A 24,992-nucleotide genomic window follows, 5' to 3' on the forward strand; every position below is an offset into this window, starting at 1 on the left:
AATGGGAATTATCAGATCTTTGTAAAAGAGAGTTTAGATAAGCTGGAGCCAGACCGAGTAGAGATTTATAAATCAGGATCATCAGGTGATTGATTCTCCATACACTTAAAGGAGGCCATTTATTATTATTGTACAGAATACTCACCTGTGGTACAAAAAGTCACGTTCTTTGAAGTGTTGGTTCTGATAATTCTAACAACTGATGATAAAATATTGGGCTCCCTGCCCGAGTTTAGGTCGTTTTTTTTTTCTGCTGCCATTCTGGCGTCCACGTAGCTCTCGGCAAGATGGCGGAACAAATTCTCATCTCGTAGCATAGACCCCAACTGTGGTTGGCCATTTCAGTGGTTTGACCACCTGATGTCGCTGTTTCATTATGTCTGTCAGATTGTAGATTCATGCTGCTCTTCTCATAGGTGGCCCAGTTATCCCGAGATTAATCACAACTAGTATTCTCAAGTTATTTTATTTCGTTATTTATATTCTAATGACGCTCTAATGACATGGCAGACATTCATCAGCTTCTTCTTCTGCTGTTTGACCTCATAATGGTCAGGTTAGGGACCGTCAACAAATTTCTAAACGAATGACATGTGAAAAACAAAAACTAAATGAGCCTACATGTCATGCAAACCAATGCCACAGAACTAACGCTGAATTGTTTTACTAGATTGAACAAATAAGACACTCATTTCTACCTCATTTTAACTCATCGCCTATTTTTTAGTAATGTTGTTAAGAAAAATTATATGCATATATATTTTCAGCTTTTAATAGCTTTTATGTTATGCTTGACAAAACTGGGCAAATAAAACCGATTTTAATACAGATACAGACGGATAAGATTTTAATAAATTTTCTATTTAGGCCAAGGCTCAACAGCGCCACCTGCTGTAGCAGCAAAAAAGCCTACTTTCACTCAGAAGTCTGAAATTTAGGACGCATGTAGAACTCACCAAGGTGCACAAAAAAGTGTATTAGGGATATAATCTAAACCCAACAGGAAGTCAGCCATTTTTAATTAAATTTGTGATTTTGACTTTTTTTGTCCATTTCCAGCTCTCACATTTGAACAGAGTGGTTTTTTTTGTGGGAGGTTTGGCTGCACAGATACATCCTTATAAGTTCTCATCATATGAGCTTAGCTTAAAAATCTGCAGGTGACATGCATTCCTTCAAGGAAGCATTTAATTTTTATTAGGTTTGAACTTATTTACTTTTATATAAACTTAGGGTGACTTTCAAATATTGGTGCTGTGTAAACAATCTGAATTGCCCAATTCTACTTTTAATTATTTACTAATATCTTCCAAGCCTGGCTCCATGGAAGACACTTACAAATGATTTATTTTTAGTTTATAAGAATAAAAAAAAATATTCCTGTAAGAAAATATCACCATTTAATTTTTATAAGATTTGTAAAAACAGAAGAACAGTATCCATGTTGGTATGTCAAATTTTATTTTCACTTTTCAGTATCACAGAGTTTCTTAAGGCTCAACAAACATTCATAGTTTAGTGATAAACCCTTTACATCCCAATCAAACATCCACGCCTGGCATTCAACACCACAGAATGAAGATAAAAGATGTTATAATAATTCGATAGGCTTAAAAAAAAATAATACAAGCAGGATCAGTAAAACATCATCAACAAAGTCTTCACAGTGACAGTGCAACTCATCATCAGGTGAGCGTAAAAACTCCCAGTAAAATCAAAAAACAAGTTAAAAACATGTTATAGTGTGTTCATGAAACATCATCTTAACGTCAGATTGATTTCTAAACAGTGCAAAGAGAAGCTTGGTTTGTTCTGGCCCCTCCAACTTTGGTTTGAGACCTTAATGGTTCTGTAGGTTCTTTAGTTTATCAGGAGACACACAGAGTCCATGGCCAGCTGGATGCTGCAGACAGAAAACAAACCAGAATTACAAACAATAAACAAACCTGCTGTCACCGAGGACGTTCTACAATAAATAAATGGTAAATGGCAAATGGCCTGTACTTGCATAGCGCTTTATGTAGTCCAAGGACCCAAAAGCGCTTCACACTAGTCAGCCATTCACCCATTCATCCACATTCATTCACACACTGATGGTGGTGAGCTACACTGTAGCCTCAGCTGCCCTGGGGCGGGCTGACAGAAGTGAGGCTGCCATCACACCGGCGCCACCGAGCCCTCTGACCACCACCAGTAGGCAAGGCGGGTGAAGTGTTTTGCCCAAGGACACAACGGCTGAGACGGACGGAGCGGGGGGCTCGAACCGGCAACCCTCTGGTTACAAGATGAGCTACTGCCGCCCCAACGTAAAACTGAATTAAAGCAACAAAATTAGTTTATTCAAGTCAAGGTGACCGGGACAGAGGGACACAGAAATGTGGTCGGACTGTCCGAGGTGGGGACGAGGAATGGACTGGTTATGAGTCCCGGACGTTGCTGTAGGTCCGTTCTCATCAGAAAACTTCGGGAGCACAGGCTGGAGGTCGCAGTGATTGAAACCCCCAAAGACACCAAACACGGCACCTGGATGTGCGGCTTCGTGTCACACTGCGGTCCTAGTGCTGCGGTCCGACACTGCCGAGCCCGCACAAACAGCACCGAACTGCTATAAACTAGTCGGCTGGAGTTAGCGGGATTTAAACACAAAACAGCTGCCGTCTAAAAGATCTGGACTTCTCCCAGTGTCCAAAAGTGTTTCTCTGCTGCACGTGACCCTTGAGTACAAGCACCAAACATCATCCACACAGACAAACACACTCCCACAGACACACTCAAAGTAGCAGCAAGCAAATCAGTTCAGTGAAGAGGAAGTGGAGCTTACCTCTGAGACGGGTATCCCCTCTCACAGAGGTTCACCAGAGCGTACAGATGTCTGAGGGCGTACTCGTACTGAAACACAACAGAACGTCACATGTCAGAAACGTCCCAACACACTTTGTACACCATTACTGAGAATAATGATCACATGTTCTCTGTTTTATTATTGGCTCCTGAAATGTCAAAAGATTCCAGGTTAAAAAGGAAGACTTGATCCGAGGGGGGTCACGTGACCGACAACCTGAATGGCAGCTCGGTGAATAACTCCGAGGACAGTGTTCAAAACTTCCTTTTAAAACCCTTGTAAAAATTGTAAGTAAGGCTCAAAAGATACGACACTGATATGTCTAAAGCTTCGTCGGTGAAACAGTGCGAAATTTTCTCAAAAAGACGCAAGGCAGCCACCAAAACAACACAGAGTCCAACGTGCGGTGAGGAAGCTAATATGGCTAGCATAGCTGAAGTGTTGGAAGAGCTAAAATCACTACGGTCGGATTTTGGAGTAAAGCTGGATGGTATCGATGAAAGACTGACTGGAATGGCGAGCACTATGTCTGCACTAGAGGCTAAAGTGTCTGAGGTAAAACAAGACCTATTAAATCAGGCGGCTCATATGGAGGAGGCCGAGGCTCGCATTGCTGAAGTAGAAAGCTCGCTCGAAAAAGCAGAAACATCGTTGACTTCGGCAATGAAACGAATCCAGCTCCTTGAGGCTAAAGCAGATGACTTGGAAAATCGGGGAAGGCGAAAGAATCTACGTGTCTTTGGCATTCGAGAAGGAGCAGAGGGAAGACAACCACTTTTTGACTTTATTAGCAACATGCTACCGAAATGGTTGGAACTCGCACCGGACAAGTCATTCACACTGGAGCGGGTTCACCGCACACCGGCCTCTGGGAAACCAAATCAGGGCAGAGCGGTTCTGATTCGCTTCTTAAAGTTCCCGGAGAAGGAATTTGTGTACCGAGAGGCAAGGAAAAAAGATATTATACAAGATGGGGCCAAAATCACGTTTGCACAGGATCTATCCGCGGAGACGGTTCGGATCAGACGCGGGTTTCACCCGGTGGTGAAGCTGTTCGTTGACATCGGCGCATTCCGTGGATTCCAACACAACCCCTGCAAACTTCGCATCCTCCACGGTGGAAAGATCCATCTCTTCTCGACGCCTCAAGAAGCTGAACGATTCTACAAGACTCTTCCAAAATAAAGCACAGCGGATGCTTTCGATCAGTGAGTCATGAAAGACATACTGGTTAAGAAACAGGTAAACCGATAAGACATTTAATGTAGATATTCCTATTCTAATACAACTGATCAGTGACGGAAAAATAAACAGGATAAGTTCTAAGTTAATGGATAGTTCATGTAAACATAACTGACTACTTTTATGTGTTCACGTATTCTAAGCCTAATTTGAACTGTTTTAGAATGTATGCTAAAAACTAAGCCTTAAATAAGTTATTACCATTCTATCAAGGGTAAATGGTGTTATTTTTATTTTGATGGTTGGTAGACACTGTCTACTCTGTGTGGACTTTTGGTGAGGTCACGTTGACTAGTTGCTCCTCAGTGGTGTGGATCAACGTCCTCCTAATACTTGGTTCAAAGGGGGGGGCATTTCAGTTCAAGAAATGCAAAAGTTCAGTTGGGGATTGTTCATTACTAGTTCTGTATCTTGTATGGTTGAATGTGTGAATGTATGTGCAAACCTGTATTTTCAGTACTATTTTTACCTTCTTTATTTTAGTGTAATAGTGAACTAAATAATCTGATACGGAGAAGACAACAAAAGGAAATATTTTAAATATCAAAATTACAAGCTGGAATGTCAGAGGAATAAGAAAGCTAACTAAATTGAAACAAGTATTAGACCGACTAAACTATTTGAAATCTAAAATAGTTTTCATACAAGAATCTCATTTGATTGAACCAGAAATACATCAAATAACCAAAAGATGGCAGGGTCAGGTGTACTACTCTTCTTTTACTAGTCACGCCAGAGGAGTTATTATTCTTATACATAAGTCAATACCATTTCAAACTATAAAGTCAATCAAAGACCCATATGGGAGATATATTATTGTGCAGGGACATATGTCAACAATAAAACTAAATCTGATAAATATTTATGGACCTAACAATGATAACCCATCCTTTTATGAAAATTTATTCTTAACCTTATCAACCCTGGAGGGACTTTATATTGTAGGAGGGGACTTTAATTGCACCCTAAACCCAAGTCTAGATAAATCTACTCAAATCGATACCAGCCATACACAAACAAGGAAAATACTTTTTAACTATATAAAAGATTTAAGAATAAATGACGTATGGAGAACAAGGAACCCAAATAACAGGGAATTTTCATGTTATTCAAGTACACACCAATCTCATTCGCGTATTGATTATTTTCTCATCTCTATGGAGTTATTGCCTCATGTGGAGAACTGCTGGTATAATAGTATTGTAATCAGTGACCATGCTGCAGTGTCCTTGGAAATTAAAGTAAATAAAACTGATCAAGAGGTGAAACGATGGAGGATGCAGACACTTTTGCTTAAAGACTCAAAATTTGTTACATTTATAGAAACTTGCATTGACAAATATTTTGAAATGAATAAAGATGAAACCACAGCTAGTATTAGATGGGAAGCTTTTAAAGCCTATATTAGAGGAGAAATTATCAGCTATAGCAGCAATAAAAATAAACAATATAACCAAGAATTAAAATCATTAGAGAGACTAATTAAATCCAGCGAAGCAGAACTTTATCAGAGCAATGATCCTACAAAACTACACAAACTTGTTGTTTTAAGAACCAGATATGATAAATTAACGACAGAGAAAGTGGCAAAAAACTTAATGTGGACAAAACAAGCATTTTATGATCAAGGAGAAAAGGCTGGTAAATTATTGGCTTGGAGGATAAAACGGATGCAAGCAGAAAGAGCAATTAACAGCATAAAATCAAAATCGGACATTTTAATCACAGACCCTTCAGAAATAAATGAAAATTTTAGAGAATTCTACAAAACCTTGTATGAGTCTGAATATTCTGGAAACGAAGAATCACAAACTACATTTCTTAATCAATTAAAATTCAAAATCCTTTTAGAGGAAGAGAAAACAACTCTTGATAGGCCTTTAACAATAAAAGATCTATCTGAAGCAATAGACAGCATGAATAGCGGTAAAACACCAGGTCCTGATGGACTTCCAATAGAATTTTATAAAGCATTTAAAAATAAATTAATCTTACCACTTCTCAACATGTATGAAGAGTCATATAAAGCTGGATCACTTCCTGACTCACTGAGACTAGCTACAATAACTCTTTTGCTAAAACCAAACAAACCCCCAACTGAATGTTCCTCATATAGAGGAATCAGTCTTATGGGATGTGATACAAAGATTTTATGTAAAGCTCTCTCTAGGAGATTGGATAAATACCTACCCAATTTAATAATAGATGATCAGCAAGGATTTATAAAAACAAGACAAGGATACCATAATATAAGACGGGTTCTCAATGTATTACATGAAAAACATAATTGTATGGACACGGCGATGTTATCATTAGACGCTCGTCAAGCGTTCGATAGAATAGAGTGGAATTATCTGTTTGCAGTTCTCCCCAAATATGGACTGGGTGAAACCTTTCTAAAATGGATACGATTACTATATACTGATCCGACAGCACAAGTTTTAACCAATAATAACATGTCAAAACCTTTTAATTTACAACGGTCAACTAGACAGGGCTGCCCCTTGTCACCACTGCTTTTTGTATTGGCAATAGAACCTCTGGCCATGGCTGTTAGAGCAAATACTGGAATATCAGGTATTAGAATTGGAGGAAGAGATCATCTCATTTCTTTGTTTGCAGATGACATCATATTTTTCTTAAGTAATTTGAAGATCAGTATTCCCAATTTGTTAAATCTAATAAAAGAGTTCGGTGAATTTTCAGGATATAAAATTAATAATTCTAAATCAGAGTTAATGTTTCTTAATGAAGAAGAAAGGAGAAGTCCTATTGTGGCTACCCCATTTAAAACATCTACAGGTTTTACATATTTAGGCATCAAGATCACCCCATCCCTCAGTGAAATAAGCACAGTAAATTATAATCCACTTGTGGAAAAAGTCACAGAAATGCTAAATCGATGGTCAAATCTACCTATATCTATGATAGGTCGAATAAATATATTAAAAATGACAATCTTGCCCAAATTCTTATACTATTTTCAAACACTTCCATTGCCAATGACAGATTCATTTTATGATAGCCTGGACAAACTATTTAATCAATTTATTTGGAGTAATAGAAAAGCAAGACTCCGTTTAAAGCTACTCTATCTGCCCTATGAAAGAGGTGGACTTCAAGTCCCTAATCTCAGATGGTATTATATGGCTGCCCAACTAACATCAGCTACGCATTACTTTTGTTCGATGGCACCTCCAGCTTGGGTACACATTGAACAGCAATCTGTTCCAGATTTACCCTTAAACACCTTCCTATATTCATCAGATATAAAGGCACTTAAAAAAAACACAAAGAACCCTTTCTTAAAAAATACAATTATAATCTGGCATGCAGCACACAAACATATGGGTGGCTGTCCAGAGCTATCACAATTTACCCCTATCTGGGGTAATGAAAGGTTCACCCCAGGGAAAAATGATGGAGGATTTAAGCTATGGAAAACCAAAGGCATTCAGAAAATTAAAGATCTTTATGCCGATGGCATGTTGCTTACTTTCAATCAGCTATGTAATAAGTATTTAATACCTCCAAAACACTTTTTTAAATATTTGCAATTGAAAAATTATATGTCATCAAAACTGAAACAAATAGTGGACATTCCACCCTTGACCAAAATAGAAGAGGTGTGCGTAGGGGACGTAAAAGGGAAGGGTTTTCTTTCCGTGTTCTATAATTTGTTGATGCTTTCCTCTAAGGATTCTGTAATGGATAAGTTAGACGCTTGGAGAAGAGATACTCTTGAAGATATAGATGAGGAAGACTGGAATCAGGCCTGTTTAAAAGCACAAACTCAAACGATAAACACAAGATTTAAACTTCTACAATATAAATGGCTCATGAGAACTTATATAACACCAGTTAGGCTTCATCATATGTCCAGTGACATTCCAGATACTTGCACTAAATGCTTATTTGAAAAAGGAACTCTTCTCCATTGTATGTGGGAATGTCTTAAAATCCAAAAATTTTGGAAGGATGTTATTAGGTGTCTATCTGAATTGTTTAGAGTGAAAGTTCCATTAGAGGTTAAAATCTGTGTTTTAGGAATATATCCAGTGGAATTTAAACAATCACAGATTAAAACTAAATTGATAGACTATGGACTTCTTCAGGCGAGAAGATCTATTGCATTATGCTGGAGGAGCATGGATGCGCCCTCCATGGGACTCTGGAAGAAAGAAATTGCAAATTCGCTCGGACTGGAAAAACTAACATACATCGCCAAGGGTAAGCAGCGGGACTTTGAGAACTTGTGGGAGCCATATATGAGGATCATAGGGACTGAAGGTGGAGCTTAATAATGAATGTCTTGAATGGATGTCTTGTCTACAGTTTCTATTACTGTCATGTTATTTTTCTCTGTTTTAATTTAAAGGTCTTGTACATTTTTGGATCTAAACAAATGCAGGTTTGAATGGTGAATGTGTGAATGAATGTGAGTGTGTATAAGCAGATGTTTGTACTGTTAAGTTGAATGTAAATGTATGTTCTAAAAGAGAAAATTTAATAAAATATATTAATAAAAAAAAAAAAAAGGAAGACTTTATGAATAAAGCGTTAAAACTGCATGAAAACATTGGGGGAAAATACGGACCTTAAATTTTGCGGCGTTCTGGATTTCCCAAATGCACTGAGTGGTTAACTTGAGCTGAGATGTTGTGACTTGACTTTGATTTAGGTGTAGTCAGGGTTTCTACGCATTCTTCATTTAAAAACTCCACTTTTCTCACTCGATCAGTTACTCTCGCTCTCAGCTACCGCCACACTAAATTTGAGTTCAATGCCTGAAAATCTGGCTGAATTATGGGCATTTTTGTGTTTCCTAAAGCTGTATATATAGTTATGGTGGCCATTTTGAAAGCCAGTAAGGAAAATGGGTGGATGGATATTAAAAAATCCATCCATATCACTTTGATAATAAAGTCTTCTGTCATGGAGACTTACCATTCAACAGCCTTTATTCCTGCTGCCGTATAGTTTAATATCCTTTTATAGATCTGACAGTTTTGTGCAGTCTGTACACCTATTTAGACCTCTGTCACCTGTGAACTCGACCTTTAACCTGTGACCTTGAAATCCGGTGTCCAGCTGCGCAGATGGACATTTCTTTGTTAAAGGGACGTCAATTTAGAGCTCGGACAAAAAATCGTCCACAGACGGATAGTTGGCTTTTTTTTTTAATCTGAAATTAATACTTGTACACATGATAATCAATGAATTGGACTTCTGATTTTAAACGTCGTTCCTGGTCTGAGATTGGGATGTTGCCATGGCAACATTGCCAGTCGGCGGCATGTATGATGCAAAGTCGGCACGGTTCAGTTATTCGGCGTCATGTTCACCTTAGCAGGTCAGCTAAAGGCTAAAAGGTGTTCGACTGCAGAGACAGTGGGACCAGCGTCCTCTGTCCATGTCTTTATCAGAACAGAGTTGGAGAAGGAGGGGTTACCTCACCTCACATCATATCACATGACAAGCAGAAAAAGGGTAAAAACCCAGTTTTCAGAAACGAGTGGGTGAAGAAATGTGCATTTATTTTGTCCCAGTCCAGCAGGAGGCTCATGTGGCTACAACTTTACCTGTCTAACAAAAAAAAAAAAGAAGAATGTGAAGAATGGAACCTTTTTTTTAGGGATTTGCTTATTACTGGCTGTTCAGGACCTTTGATCTTCTGTAAAAATCAGATTTGGACCTTTGAATACAAAGTTTGAGAACCGGTGCTTTAAGGTAAGACTTCCTGATCCTTATTCTGCCTGGCTTGGTGTCGGCTGAATGGAAAAGGTAACGTGACACTGCTACCTGCTGCTGTATAGCATGACAAACAGATCAAGTATTTCCTCTTTAGAAGCGGAACCAGATAGTTTCATACATCAGACGCAGATGAACTGGACCAAGAGGCTGACTCATCAACCATAGTAAAACTGCAGACACAAACAGCTTTTGTACATTCGGTTCTGGCTGAAACGATCCACCAGGACCCGTCTGTGCAGCCCTACCTCAGGTTTGCTCCAGCTGAAGCAGTTGTGTTTGAAGTGCTTGACTGCGGCCTTGTAGCACTGATGCTGGACGAGTTCGGCTCTTTCCTCCAGGACCTCCTCAGCCTTCAGCCTGCTGCCCGTCACCTTCTCGACCACATGGCGCATAGTGTCAGCCATCCTCTCCTTGATCTGAACAAACCCAAAGGTTCACACAAACAGAAATCGGTGAAATCAAACAACAGCTGGTGCTGTTTTTGTGCACAGAAAGGCTTGAACAGCCATCAGAACTCTAACAAACTTTATAAAACTAAAGTTTCACCTTGAGGTGGTTGTTTATCTCCATCAGCATGGTCCTTGCAACGGTGATGTCATTGGACGACATCAACTTCCTTTTCATGATGGCCAGAGGAACGTCTGGGCTCGGGGTCAGATCCAAATTTACGGCTGGCGGGGGGGTCACCTGAGGAGCAGGTGGGCTGTATACTTTGGGATTACCCTGAAACTGGATAAGCTTCATGCGTCCCATAGTCTGCAGACAAAATAAGGAATAACGAAAAGGAAATTAACCTTTATCAGCACCGACATCGCTGTCAGGCGCTACACTTTAACCCTCCTGAAGCCCTCACAAGAAAGAGAGAGGTGTAGACGCCCTTGTAAGGCCACGGGAGGGTTAAATAAAACAACACCATCCTTGTATAAACAGATCATAAATACCTAAATGTCATAAACTGGTATGGTTCAGTGGAGACTGTCTGTGCCGTGCAGTGAGCGCTCCTGTCTCACCTTGTTGCCAAACTGCTGGACGTGGCTCGTGTTTGTTTCCGTCTTCACAATCTTGAACTGCTTCTGCAAAGTTTCCTTCGTCAGGTCCTCCTGGAAGCCCAACGTCAGACAAGAACATAAGTCAACTAAATATTTCCACAGGAGGACGCACACTTTCACAGATCAAACGGTGTGAACGCAGCGTTTGTGAATGCTGTATACCCACGTTGTTTCTGTCCTGTTTTTGATTTTGATTTTTCCGCACATTTTAAAAAAAAATTAACTTCCTTCTGCGTACTTTGTGTTATTTTACTCATTCATATATCAAAGTGTTCAGCTGACCCGGGAGACAGGTGCTGCAACATTTGGTTTTTGTAACTTTTACGCCTTTATACTTTTATTTTCCCCAAAGAAATAATGCCTTCAAAACCATGGTTCTCTTCTAAATCTCTTAGCTCTACTTTTAGCTTTCTGCTAGCATTTAGATAGTGTTAGCTAACATTTAGCTAGATTTGGTATGTTTGACTTTTAGCTAGCCTTTAGCCCCTTTTAGCAAAAGTTCTGATTCTTTTAGCTTGTAGTTAGTGAATCTCTTTCAGCTTTAACAAGTCAAGTTTCAGCTTCTTCGGCAGTCATTCAGCTCTCTGCATTTTCACAGAAAATCTTATTTCTCTAGTTTCACGTCTAATTCTGCTTGTTAAAAACAGACTGCAGCTGCTTTTATAGATATTCACCACTTCCTGTTTCCCGTCTCACGCCAGGTGTTTGAAACAGATGAACTTTTAATGAACAGCATATACTTTTACTGATGTTGAAGTTGAAAAAAAAGGAAAGAAACTATTTTGAGTAAAAAAATAAATAAAAAAGAAAACCCATTCAGTCGTTTTAGTTGCAGATCACCAGTAAATTAAGGATAAAAAGTAAAAAGAAAAAGAGCTATCTTGACTAAAAGTAACATTTTTTAATGTTACAATGATTTTTTTATTTCTTCCACCTTTTTTTAAATCCTATCAGCACTCGCTGTAAACTTAAGTTTCATAAATCCTGACCTCACTTCCTGAAATACTGGATGAGTTTAATATCGCAGAATAAAATATTAATGCATTTATTGGAAAATATGTCTTTAAATGATCAAAATATACAGAACAATAAGCAAAAACTCGCAGCAGAATTTTATCTGCAACATTGTGGAAACTTTTCTTCATTCTGATTGAATTTTACTAATATTTTTTAAGGATTTTAAAAAATATCTCTATATATTTTTGTAAACATGCTTCTGTATTGTTTTGGTCTGAATATTATAAATGATTTTCAGCATTTTTATGTCATTTGGGACTGACTGGTCAGACACTCAGATCCCTTTAGTCAAGATGTTTGTTTTATATTTTTGAAATCATTTGCTTGATGAAAGTTTTAACAATATATAAGAGTTATTATTTTCAGACGATCTTTTCTTATGCACCTCATATTTAGTAAGAGATGTCAGCGGTACAAAGTAACAGCATCACGTGACAACCGACCTACAGCTCAATTTTTCACGCTCAGATTATTTTTAGACCAGTGTTCAATAAATGTTATGATTTGACAACAGAAGAAACGTTGCACACCGCATCAGAGTCCTCCATCCAGTTAATGCTGTACCAGTCACCCAGGTAGGTGCCCCTCTTCTCATCATAGTAGCAGGCGTACGAGGACTCGTGAGAGTTGGCTGCAGTGGTGGCATACACTGAAAAACACAAAGGTACTCTCATGGTAACCTTAGAAACAACAGTGTGCTGCAGATATGGAGCTCTTTGAAAGCCATGAAAAAGTTTCAAAAGGTAAACATTAAATTATCAGCTAAAACCAAACCACCGAGCTGCTGTATATTTGAGTTTAGGTGTTGTCACGGTCACACGTGGAAACGTGAAGCGAAACGAGAAGAAGTGCTCCTTAAATCAGGAACACCGATCACGGTCGAGGTGGGCTAATCTGAGGAAAGCATCCAGTTTATAAACCGGCTGACAGGATTTGAAATGTTGTAAAAGCTCTGCTGATAACGCCGTGCAGCTGCAACGTGGGCTCATCGACGGAAAGAAAAACAGCTGCATCAAAAAAGACAGAGACGGGAGACATCCAGCAGGAAGAGACTAAAAAAAAACGACCTGTTTGTGTCTGAAACCTGTCAGCTGACAAAAAGAGAAAAAAGTAGCCTGAACGCTGAATCAGCATTAAGATCTACAACTATCATGCAAGTCTTGAATTTTAAATTCTGTATTTGGTTATAATTACAGTAAAATTTGACTCATTTTGTTTGAATCTTGTTGAGCTGAGGAGGAGGAGGCGGGCTGGAACTATGAAAAGTCTGAGAACCACTGAGTTCAATCGACCTTTGGTCAGAAAGTATTACAGCAGAGATTTGACCTATGACCTTTGACAGTCACACTGTATTTACCACATGACTCCATGCACATGACCGGCAGACTCACAAACCATCACAACCCGTAATGCTGACCTCAGTGCTGAAGAAGGTGAAGACCAAAGCTCACAGCAATAACCTCAGACTAGTCTAGACACGAGAAAGAATTTGAAACCAACTAAAATAAACAGAGAGCACATATAAGCACTTTACGTGTACATTAAGAAAGCCTCCCTTAAAAAAGAGATTTGTGATCTCAAAGGGATTTCCCTGGTTAAATAAAAATAAATAATCTCAGACTTCACTAACACTTGACCGAGTCACCAAAAAGCAAAACATCATGAGTGGGTGAAGTTTAATCACTCCATCACTCTGTGCTTTTTTACAATTTCTACTTGCTGTAGTTTGACAAAAAAAGCTTGTCTAGTGACATAAAGGTCAACTTACCATCTATGTCAGCAGGCAGGTTGTTCATCATTGACCCAGACTCACATGCTTCAATGTAGAACACCATCTGTGTGTGTGTGTGTGAGGGAGGAAGAAGGACAACAAAAGTGTTACAATCCAACATTCCAGTACAGCGCCATCATCACCTGCATAAAACTGAGCCGCTCAGCTTATTACTGCCCAGCGTCTTTAGTTAAATGTACGTTTTTGTTGCCTCTCACCTTATTGTACTTCTTGTTTTGATGCATGGATTGAATTGCTGCCTGGAGATCGTCCACATGAAGCTGCAGAGAGAGAAGAGAAGTTTACCTTTTCTGCAACACATCTGTTCGAAACATCTGGGTCGACATGAGGTGAGTCGACCCAGCTAATTAGTTTTGTTAAAGCTCAAGAACCGTTTCTATATTTGTATCATCTGCAAATAACACACATTTTAATATCTCTGACACTCTGCATGTATCATTTATTAATGAGCTCAAAATGGTGATTAGAATTCACCACGTCTGAAAGTGTCCACGTCCAGAAAGAGTCAGTGAAACAGACAAACTAAAACAAGTCCTTACTTCATCATTAGGGAAGGCCAGCAGCCCTGGTGCCCCGTGGTCAGTGAAGTACACAAACACATTATCTTTGGGACCACTGCCGAGAAAAGATAGATCTGTGGGTTAGGAAGAATCAAACCAAATCTGGCAAACCAGACAGACTGGTTCTGCTGGAATCTGGTGCTGTCCCTTTCAGACTTTTCTTCCTCTTTGTCTTGTTTAGCACTTGCCTTTTCACAACCTTTCCGCTACCACCTTTGACTTTTGAAGCATCTCCTGTCAGGACCGCCAAGAAGTTCTCAGGGGTCACATCCTGCAGAAACAGTAACGTGCGGTCAGAACGTGAGCCTCCTCTGAAACGACCGGTGAAACAAACTCATTTAACAGTTGGGATTGGCTGTTTTAAACTAATACTTTTTTCCTGAAGTACGCACATCTTTGGTATAATCTTTAGGCACTCCGTGGTACACATCTGAACCATTTGGCTTGTTGATTATTTCGCCAGGGGTGGGGTTTCTGAAAACAAAAACATGATTCAGATTCACAAAAGGAAGTGTAAATGGCTGACAAAATACTTTGGTCATTTGACAAAGGAAACAGACGGCTGATGACTCAGCTGCGGACGACAGAGTCAGAAGAACTCAACACATCAGTTTTTTCTGCACCCGTCAATGGCAGAGCTGCTTTCCGTAACTCAAATATGTACGCATTAGAAACAGTTCAAATACTAAATCTACTTTTTATTAGTCGCAAAGTGTTTGGACACAATCACTGCAAAAAGTGAAAGGATACGTTTGATTAATAAATGAGTCAAATGACAGAAAAAAGGGATGCTGGTAAATAATTCCTAAGGTTTTAGGATATCAGCAGTTGTTAGGTTAAGAACAACTATTGTTGAACACCTGTAATCTGACTGCTCCGCCTCTGGCAGGAACCAGATTCTGATCACGAGGCAATCACAATTGTTTCCTCATGACTTTACCGTAAGCCGTCAGCGTCAACCAAACTGGAAATGCCAAGAAGACTGAGGGAGTTTTCTGCGGTTCTGGACAACGGGACAAAGAGTTGCTCCACTCTAAAATCCCCCCAGAGATGCAAAGATGTTTGCTTTGATAAACTCAAAACCCCAAAGATATTCAGTCCACAATCACACACACACACAAAAAAAAGATCAGTTCCCGACAAGTGACGTTATAATAAAAATGTCTGAACGCTTTTGAAACTGAACCCAAAAGTTAATCAGTTGTAGATTCTGAAAGTGTCATTAATATTTGTCTACACACACCCAAAAACATTACCAAACACTCGAAGCACTCGGAGAATGCAAACCTCCACCAGGGCCATGAACAAATAAACCAACATTACCGAACATATAACTTCCTTGATGGAGGTAAAAATAGGCTCAACTAGTTTAGTCAGTCAGTTAAATAAGAAACAGAAATATAAGCTACACTAATCCTTTAGCTGGTGGCTTAGGACTGCTGAAATACGTAGTAACAAACAGTTTTAATCATTCAGTAAACTTGCCGAAATGAGACATGTCTACATTAAGCAATAGTAACAGGTGTGGCTGATGATGTTTTTGTGGGTTTTGAGGGAAAAGAAGAAGAAGAAGAAAAAAAAAAAAAGCTGACTCACTCCTCATTTTGTGCCAAGTCATCATACATCATAACGACAATCTGCTCATCGGGGATGCCATTCCTGTGGCTAATCTGGTAAGCATGGCAGGCATCGGCCTGTGAGAGGAAACAACAAGGGCTGTTAGTACAGCGCAGTGCACATCACCCAAAAAAAGTCTAAGATCATCTTACGATGAGAAATTATGTTTTTTTTTTATCAAACCTTCAAAACAACGTTATCTGTAATCTCATGCAGTAACGTGAGAGGTAATGCTTAGAGGATGTGTTGTAAATGAGGAGCGATATGATTCCCTGTTACATTGAATAATCTGAGAAGAATAAAAGACTGGAATGTCTTCATGGAGGGACTAACAAGTGAGTAATTTGTTGTGGCTGTTGGCAGCGTTCACACAGAGGGGACACTGTGTTAAATGTTTCTGCGAGCCTGACTTTAGTTTACTGAGCTCGATGTAGCCGAGCACCGTGTGAGGATCTGTGTACCCGCTTTAAAACATCCCCTCAGCATCATCTGAAAACACCAGTCCCAACTCTGTCTCCCATGCCGTTTTTAACACAGTGGAAGGATGTGAAAAGCTAAAAGTATATAGAAGCAATCACCCCTCTTTCTCTCTCATAGAGGAGAGAGGTTGCAGAATGTTTTCAGCCAAAATGGTGTCTAAGATGAACCCAATTTTTAAGACACTCTTAGTCTAACTACAAGTAGAGGAGGTGAGTATAGTAAGGCTTTCAAAGCTACCAGATGAGCAAAATTTGCCTCTATAACCACACATGATGGGGGATAGCCATTCTCCTCATACTGAACCTAATAAATATTATATTAGTTGTCTAGTATTACTACAAGAGGTTAGATACAGCCATTCCACACAGAGCTTTGGGTCTCTGATGGCACAGACTACTGACTTTATGGAATAAAAAGGAGAAAGATTTTATTACATTTACATAGATATAACAGGTGTATTCAGTTTGACTGCATTAATTCTTTAGGAGCAACCATCGTGTTTATTTTGTGTTGAGAGAAAACTTAAGAGGAAGGAGTTGATCTGCAGCCCAAAGTAAATGCGGATAAAATGGTGAAGGATGGGGTCAGTTCACACCGCGGACTCGGCTCCCTCCTCACCTGGTGCCTGTAGTTGTACCAGCCGTTAGAACCCGCCACGATCAGCACCCAGTGTTTCCCTCCGTCCGCCGGCTCCGCGGAGGGATATGGATATCCCACACTCAGGCCGAGCAGCGCGAGGAGGAGTACGAGCTGACGCATCTTCTCCTTCGTTGGGAATCCTATACTGTACGAGACGAAGAAAGGAAGCTCCCCTTGTAAATTTGCTCCTAGAAAAAAAACCCAACCAACTGTTTCAGCGTGAGCGCAGTAAGGTGGTAAAAATATAGACCCTGGAACAGGGCCGAATAAACAACGCCTGACCGAGTCACGTGATGCTGGATGATTCTGGGAAGCTAGCTAAGTCTTTGGGCGATAAGATAACCAAAAACACTTTTTCAAGCTTACGAAAGCTAAATGGTACAGGGAGACATTTAAAGCCAAGTGTAATAATTTAATAGAAGATAAAAAAAACGTTTTGTTACCTTTTATAGCAGCGCGTCCCGGGAAAGGAGTGAGTGAAACCGCTAGACCTGCAGCGGCTGTTTATATATGACGTCGAAGACCGTTGTCAGGAACGTCACAGCAGCCAATCAGAGCGTTCGGTGGGCGGGGCATAACTAATCTATCATGTGATTATTATTAGGTAAGAAACATGTATATACCTGCCTCATAACTAGTGAAAGTAAAAAATAGGTTAGATTATATCTTTGTAAACAGTGTTAACAGAATAATAAGAGAATCCGGGACAAAGACATGTACTTCAGGGAAAGATGACATCATAACAAGAAATATGGCTCATATTTAATTTAGAAACTCCTACATAAACAATATTTAGAGTATAGATGTGCAAAGCTTTCATAGCTTTGAATATTCATTTGGCACACGTTTATTTCAGTGTTGCAAACTTCATCACAAATACAGCAGAAAAGTGAACTCTATGCACTGAACAGCTCCTTCATATAATTAAAGAAGTAGGAAGAAATGTGCTGATTAATACCGCAGTTCACACGTATGCTAAAAATACTTAATAAAGTTCTGTTCAGTAAAAGTGAGCATCTTTTTATCTTTTTCTTCTTCACAGTATAGAATTTAATCTACCAAAAGGCTCTGACCAGCAGAACAGAATGTAATAGAAAGATACTTTATTGATCCCCTGAAGGAATTTAATCATTGGGGGCATTTAAACATAGTTAGGGCAACAAGCGCAGCCAACCCCACACAAAAACAAATCCTGAGTTTCTAGGAAGTGGTTGTTCAAATCTAAAGGCAAACATGTCTTCAAAGGGTTATTTAGAATTTTCTAGGGGGCGATGTTCATCTGTGTTTGCCAGGAGAACGGTTCTTGTCTGACTGCATTGTGCCGAGTGTAAAGTTTGGAGGAGGGAGATTTATGGTGTGGGGTTGTTTTTCAGGACTTAGGCTTGGCTGCTTGGCTCCAGTGAAAGGAACTCTTAATGCTTCAGCTTACCAAGATATTTTGGACAATTTCATGCTCCCAACTTTGTGGGAACAGTTTCGAGATGGCCCGTTCCTGTTCCAACATGACTGAGCACCAGTCTTGATAAGAAGGTCAGAGAATGACCCCCATAAATAAAACATGTAACTTCCTGTTCTTAGTGGGCGGGGTTAAATATCGACCTGCAGATGTGTTGAGGTAAAAACATGTTGTTTTTTTTTCTTTTTGTTGGAGTTATAACAACTTTGTTTTAAATTTGTGTTTCATAGTGAGAAGTCAAAGTCTGAGGTCTCTCTACCAGCTCAGGGATAAAACCAGAGAGGCCAGGTTGAGATGGTCTGGACACGTGGTGAGGAAGAGACGGCAGATATGCTGGACGAAGGATTCTGAACCTGGGGCTTCCCGGCAGCAGGTGAGGAGGAATGACCTCAGACAAGATTCATGGATGCAGTGAAGGAGGACAAGAGACTGTTGGTGTGACAGCAGAGGAGGCGGGAGACAGGCTGAGATGATTTGCTGTGGCGTCTCCTGAAAGGAGCAGCTGAAAGATGAAGACGGCGATTGTAAAATCCATCCGTGTCTTACTCTGTTTTTAAACTTTCAAATTCAGTCCAAATTCCAGCCAAACATATCCTATTCAACATATTTCTTATCTGATGAATTATTTGTAGTTTATAATTAAATAATTTGCCACACAGTCAAAGGTTCTTATCGTTCCAAGATTATTAATTGTTCTAATCATTTTACAACTCATGTCAATATGAGTGATTCATTACTTAATGTTATATTTATTTAGTTTGTCATAAAATATTTGTGTTCAGTTTATTCAATCTTGGCATTATTTGAATGTAATTTCCTGATAATAGGACTCCTAAATTTAAAACTCCAGCAATAAACTAACAACCCTTCAGGAAGTTTACATGGCAACAACTCTTTTTTTTTTAAAAAAAAAAACCACTAAATTAACATCCAAACTGGGTTTGCCTTGTTTAAAAACCGCCAACATTTTACGGATGTATAAACTGAAGTGTTAGACATAAAGAAGAGACATAATAAAGACAGCAATAAATCAAACTTTTATTTTTCCATATAGAAAAAATTAAGTTAAATAGTGAAACAGTCCATCAAAAAAGCGGCATCTTAGTTTCAACCAATGGTCCTTAATACATTAACCTTTGTCCCAAAAGATTAAAAAAAAGATGTAACAAAGTGTGAATACTATGTTCACAGTAATAAATATTGAAAACAAACTCTTTTATACATAGACATTATATATATATTTGTGTAAATATATATATGTATAGATAAATTCATATACAGTAAAAAGGTACCTTCAAGTTTATCAAACAAAAAAGATTTTTAAATAAAAGTGGCTGAAAACAGAATAATGATTGCATTTGTTTTTCATTCCCAAGGCATCAGTAACCATGGCCATTCAGACTGTAATAAATAAAACCTATTATCATCTAAAGATTGTAGTGCATCACTGTAAATAAACAAAACAAATAGTGCAAAATTGTTTGCGCAATGTCGTCTTGCAAAATTGAAATAAATTTAAAAAAAAAAAAATCAATCTTGAAAAGGAATGACAATGTTTGTTCTGCACTACAAATGTCTCTGCAGTCTTGGCAGCCAAAAAGTAAAAAAAAAGAAAAAAAAAAGCTTTCACTTATATGAAACAAAGGAAAAATTTCAATTGAATTATTAGGGGGGAAAAAAATCTTAAAGAGTTTAGAAAACCAAAGAAAAATGTCCACACACATCTTCCACTCAGCTCTGTCAGTATTTGAAAGAAAACTGCTGATGTAATGCATAGAAATGAATTATCAGTAGCAAGAACTAACCTAAGCTAAGGGCTGATTACTGTCATGCAGCATTTCTGAGACGCAACACAAGGCAGGTTGTGGGTGTGTGTTGATGCAGTAAAGCATGTTGGGTAAATGTACAATCTGCCTGGATTAGCACTTTCCACCTCAGCATTAGGAAGTGTGAGCTCACATTTCCTGTTTGCCTGCAGGCTGCTGCATCCTGCTGAAAGCCAGGAGCATCCACAAGAGCGAGCGCACGTGTGTGTGTGTGTGTGTATATGTGTGTGTGTGCTTGCTAGTCTCAAACCTCTGCGCCCAACTCAATGACCCCAGTCTCAATAATTGGAACTAGCTTATCTTCCACCTGAACCAGCAGGATGGTTTTGTTGATATGGGAACGACTGGCTGGGTCTCGGCTACAAGGCACCCACCGGTGAATCACCTGCAGGGGGCAGATTAGTGACAAGAAGCATTCAGTCAAATTTATGATTTATAACAAGTGAGTCAAACAGGGTGTTCAAAAAAAAAAAAAGTTCTCTTTTTATTATTATTTTGGAGAGAGTTTAAGCTCAACTCCGAACCAAACCTTACAATTCTTTTCACAAGCAGTTCAAGATTACAAAATAAAGTTTGTTACCCTTTCAATCTAAATGAGAAAAAAATTCAGTATCTTTATTGTATGAGCGCTGACTCAGCATTCACATTAGTGTTTATAGTTTCTTCCGTATATTATTTGCAATAAATCACTTGTGTGCTACTGAAAAAATTAATCTTGGGTGGGAATAGTGTGCCACGACTTTTAGCATTTGTTACTTTTTTTTTCATTTTCTTTTTTTACTTCATTTAAAAATAGTTTCCCTACAGAAATACACTGATTACTTCAGTTACTTCAGAAACATACATACTGCCTCCATTTTTGTCTTTTTATGCTTCTTTTAGTTTTAAACTACGGTCTGGCTTAATTTAGTATTCAGCTCTGGTTTTGCTACATTTTGCTCTTAGCGAGCTTCGCTAAATTGAGCTTTTAGCTACAGTTTTACTAATTTGAGCTTACAGTTACTGTTATGCTGATTTTAGTTCTGCTTTGCTTGTTTTAACCTTAACAATTCAGTTTTCAGCTTCTTCATCAAATGTTAGCGAAGTCGGCATTCACACAAATTTCTCCAGTTATTATTAGCAGTATTATTAGGATTATTATCAACTCACAGTTCGCTGTATTTACTGTACCTCAGAACCCGGAGGGTAAATTTGTTTTTAATTTTTGCTTTGCTGTCAGCAGATGAACTGTCAGATACTTGGCTAGTAATGCTTTAACATCACTTCAAGTGTTTCCTTCAAGACAGAAATTCTCTTTGTCTCTTAATGCACTGTTGCAGCACAACTCTCACTGATGTGTTACTGCACCCATAGATCCAACTAAATAAAATCGTAAGCTGATTTATTCAACAGTCCTGAATGTTAAAGAAGAACAAACCCACAGTGGTGCCCTGGGCTTATAGAGCTGATACTCAATGTAACTCTTGTTTTAACCAGCATGGCTGACTGCTGCATTTTTATCTGTGGTAAGAATAGATGTAAAGAAATGACTGCACGTTCTGCTTTACTTCCATTTATTTAAAAAAAGAAAAAGGCTGACTGAGCTGTCTGATTTGTATTTATTGTTCTAGAAAAAGTCCAGTTTATTTATGATTGTTCTTCATTTTGAAAAAGCACAGCCCAAAGGAGCGTTTCTGGTGACAAAATGTCAGAGAAATGCTGCTGCGTTCCAGCTGTTAGTGATAACTTACATGTCCCTCCATGCCCTCGGCAGGGCTCCAGTCTCTCCAGCAGGTCCGTCCTGCCCTCAGCCTCATGGTCTCATCGGGCCACTGAAGCTCTTTCCGCTTGGGTAAATTGATGTTCTCCAACACCTGACTCAGATCCACAATCTGAGAGACATCACAGAACCTCAGCATGAGTAAGAGATGAACACACACACACACACTCTTCATAGGCTCGATGATTTCTTTGGCAGGTATTTCAGCTGGGTTTAGCTTCTTGCTGACACTCCAACCTTAATGGTACAAGATATTTCCAAATAAAAGTGGGCGATACGGCAATACTAGTCTGTGATGGATTAGAAAGGGGTTGTTATCTCCCAAAGCAGAGAGATGGTAGGATTGTTTGTTGTGACGCCTGATGATTTCCACAATACAAAAAACAAATTGACGAAACAGAATCGTGAAATTGGATCTCAAACATGTAAACTGCTTAATGTCAAGGAATTTGTTAATATGTGGATGGTTCCTTAACACTAAGTGTTTTCCACATCTGACACTCAACAACGAACAAGACTATTTTGGCTGCTGCAGGCTCCCGTAGCCCCCTGGCTGTTAGATGTGACGAAGGGAGGAGGGTAGCTTACAAAGTCTGCAGGGGAGGCATCCAGAAAATACCACATTTAACACTAAACACAAAAGTTTAGAGCAGAAGAATGTCTGAAAAACATCTTTAAACAACTGCAAGACGGCCTGAATGACCAGTTATATCAAAAGAGTGGAGCGAGCTAACATTAGCTTAGCACTTCAGCTAACCCAAGCTATTGTTAGCTTATCAGTTCAGTTAACTCAAGCTCACGTTAGCTGGAAAAAAATCGTGATTTTATAGTAAAAACAGTTATGGTATGATATTCTTTCATATCGCCCAATCCTTCCAAACCTGCACTCTGTAGGAGATGTCATCTCTCCGTACGGTGGAGACAGTGGGGTTGTGCTGTTGCGGGTGGTAATGATGGTGATGAAGCTGGCTGAGAGGATCCGTTACGGTGCTGCAGACGCCGTCGTTGCCCAGGAGCCCCACCAGCGTGTGACGTTTGCAGGGAGGGATGCTGTGGCTGGAGAGGGACGACGAAGGGCCGGCCGGGTCAGAGCTGGAGCCCAGTCGCAGCTGCAGGGAGGTGGGCAGCGTGCGCAGAGACAGCTGGCTGGTGGAGGAACGGCGGCAGGGCTCCAGGCCGGTGGCGGAGGTGCGCAGGGACGAGTGGCGGCTGCTGGTGTAGCGGTACAGGGAGGACTGGCTGGCCATGGAGGCTCTGGCAGGAGAGTGGCGCACTAAACCAAACTGAACCGACTGGGAGCTTTGGCTGGTGCCTGGTGAGACAACAAATCAGAAATGAATCATACGGTTTTAAAGATGAAAAGGATCTCATGTGTGAGCAACAGAAAGTATCTGTGTACTTTAATAAAGGTTTGGTTTGAACCAAAAAGATCTGATCCAGCTCTCCACTGAAAATGTTGCATTTCACCTAAAACACACATCTATTCAGCTTTCTAAGTTCAAACCCTATAAGTCAAACAAAACTCATTATTATCAGTACCTGCTGCCATGAAAAGTGGGTAATCATGTAATTGCTTGCATTTGTCCAGTGAGAGAGTTCATAAGATATTTTGCCTACAAACAAATTTCAATGAAAGTTTCAGAAATTAATCATTGGATGTACGTCTATAACTGAATAACTTTTGGGAGTCAATCCAATTCAAGATGGCCACATTAGCCAACATAACACAGCTATAACTCAGCTATTTTACAGATACTGATCTGGTTATTTATAAAGTTTGGTCAAAATGGCTTAAATTCTGTCATTTCTCATCATAAGATGGTCTTAGTCTAAAACATTTAACATGAAAGGAGGTTGGCGATATGCAGTCTTTCTAGTTTTAATATCTAAAACTGTGTTAGATGTATTTCAGATAAGCTGTAACTTCTGAAATGGACCACAGAAAAACTAGTTCTCACCCAGAGAGTGTGGTTGGTATGAGTGAGGAGGAGCTGGCCCAGTGTTTCCACCGTGTGACACTGAGCTCTGATGAGAATCGCCGCCGGTCCCATTTCCACTGCCGCACGACAAACCGCCAGCATCCGACTCCTCAATATTCCCTCCGCTGTTACAGCCGGCACCGCAGCCTTTCCGTAACCTGTAAGGAAATTCACTCGTCCTCAGGAATTTAACCCCATTGCAGTCTCATTTATTCTACCAGCGAAGCTCCAAACCTGTGCCAGGTGCTGACAACAAAGTTGCGGATGTTTGCGATGCTGATGGGTCCTCCCAGGATGTGTCCGAGCTGCGGGTGCGAGTTGCAGTAGGACGTGGTCAGTGGAGACACGTAGATCGGATATCCAATCGGCTGGTCGCAAGAGGAATTGATCATGTTGCGCAGAGCCTGCTTGGCGTTCTGGATGCTCCCGCGCTCCGGGTTTCTGTTTCTCAGGAAAACCAGCTCCTGCTGCTGGCCCGCCCAAAGGCCTCGGACACATTCTTTATTTACCTGCAGCACAAGTAAATGGTAAATGGGCTGTACTTATATAGCGCCTTTTTTAGCCAACCAGGCCACTCAAGCGCTTTACAACCCAATCTGTGGCCTCATTTATCCATCCACACACATTCATACAGCACTCTGCTACACCACTACAAAGCTAATCTGAAAAAAAAACCCTTCTATAGAGTCTAATCAGTGCTTTAGATCACATTCATACACCCATGGGGCACATGGAGGCAATGAGGGGTTCAGTGTCTTGCCCAGGAACACTTTAACATGTGACTGCTGCCAGGAATCAAACCTCCAATTCTCTCATTGGTGGACGACTGCTCTAACCACTGAGCCAAAGTAAATAATCAGCTTGTCATTGTTTATCTGTTTGCAAAGGAGTAGGAAGAAGTGAAAACTAATCTAATCCTACCCCTTATCTCAGTCTAAAAGACTCAGTAAACATCTCTAATAAGCCTGGGACCAGCTGCT

The 24,992-nt window shown here is 39.8% G+C and overlaps 2 protein-coding genes across 4 annotated transcripts in view; both read right to left on the bottom strand.

Moving 5' to 3' along the window:
- Window positions 1-1,438: 1,438 nt before the first annotated feature.
- On the bottom strand, window positions 1,439-17,518 carry lgmn (legumain). 2 transcript variants are annotated; one of them, XM_017416901.3, is made up of 14 exons: window positions 17,436-17,518; window positions 16,972-17,180; window positions 15,853-15,950; window positions 14,649-14,730; window positions 14,445-14,527; window positions 14,236-14,311; window positions 13,894-13,956; window positions 13,673-13,739; window positions 12,435-12,553; window positions 10,849-10,938; window positions 10,385-10,594; window positions 10,084-10,254; window positions 2,822-2,889; window positions 1,439-1,903 (listed from the first exon to the last, which is right to left on the bottom strand). In XM_017416901.3, exons 2-14 carry the CDS (start codon window positions 17,110-17,112, stop codon window positions 1,861-1,863), a joined length of 1,311 nt encoding a protein of 436 aa, XP_017272390.1. In that variant the 5' UTR covers window positions 17,113-17,180; window positions 17,436-17,518; the 3' UTR covers window positions 1,439-1,860. The 2 variants fall into 2 exon arrangements, with proteins under 2 accessions (XP_017272390.1, XP_017272398.1); XM_017416909.3 differs by having other exon boundaries at window positions 16,972-17,137; window positions 17,436-17,505.
- A 1,948-nt stretch (window positions 17,519-19,466) lies between these two features.
- The window catches only part of pcnx1 (pecanex 1), a 55,353-nt gene continuing 49,827 nt past the window's right edge, over window positions 19,467-24,992 (bottom strand). For both annotated transcript variants that reach the window (XM_017416441.3, XM_025005498.2), the window contains 5 exons: window positions 24,247-24,521; window positions 23,992-24,170; window positions 22,915-23,345; window positions 22,005-22,145; window positions 19,467-20,659 (listed from right to left, as the gene is read on the bottom strand). In XM_017416441.3, coding sequence (XP_017271930.1) covers window positions 20,519-20,659; window positions 22,005-22,145; window positions 22,915-23,345; window positions 23,992-24,170; window positions 24,247-24,521 — 1,167 coding nt within the window. In that variant the 3' untranslated portion in view covers window positions 19,467-20,518. The remainder of the gene's footprint in view (window positions 20,660-22,004; window positions 22,146-22,914; window positions 23,346-23,991; window positions 24,171-24,246; window positions 24,522-24,992) is intronic.

This window comes from Kryptolebias marmoratus, linkage group LG10 (assembly GCF_001649575.2).
Source record: "Kryptolebias marmoratus isolate JLee-2015 linkage group LG10, ASM164957v2, whole genome shotgun sequence".
Taxonomy (NCBI): domain Eukaryota; kingdom Metazoa; phylum Chordata; class Actinopteri; order Cyprinodontiformes; family Rivulidae; genus Kryptolebias; species Kryptolebias marmoratus.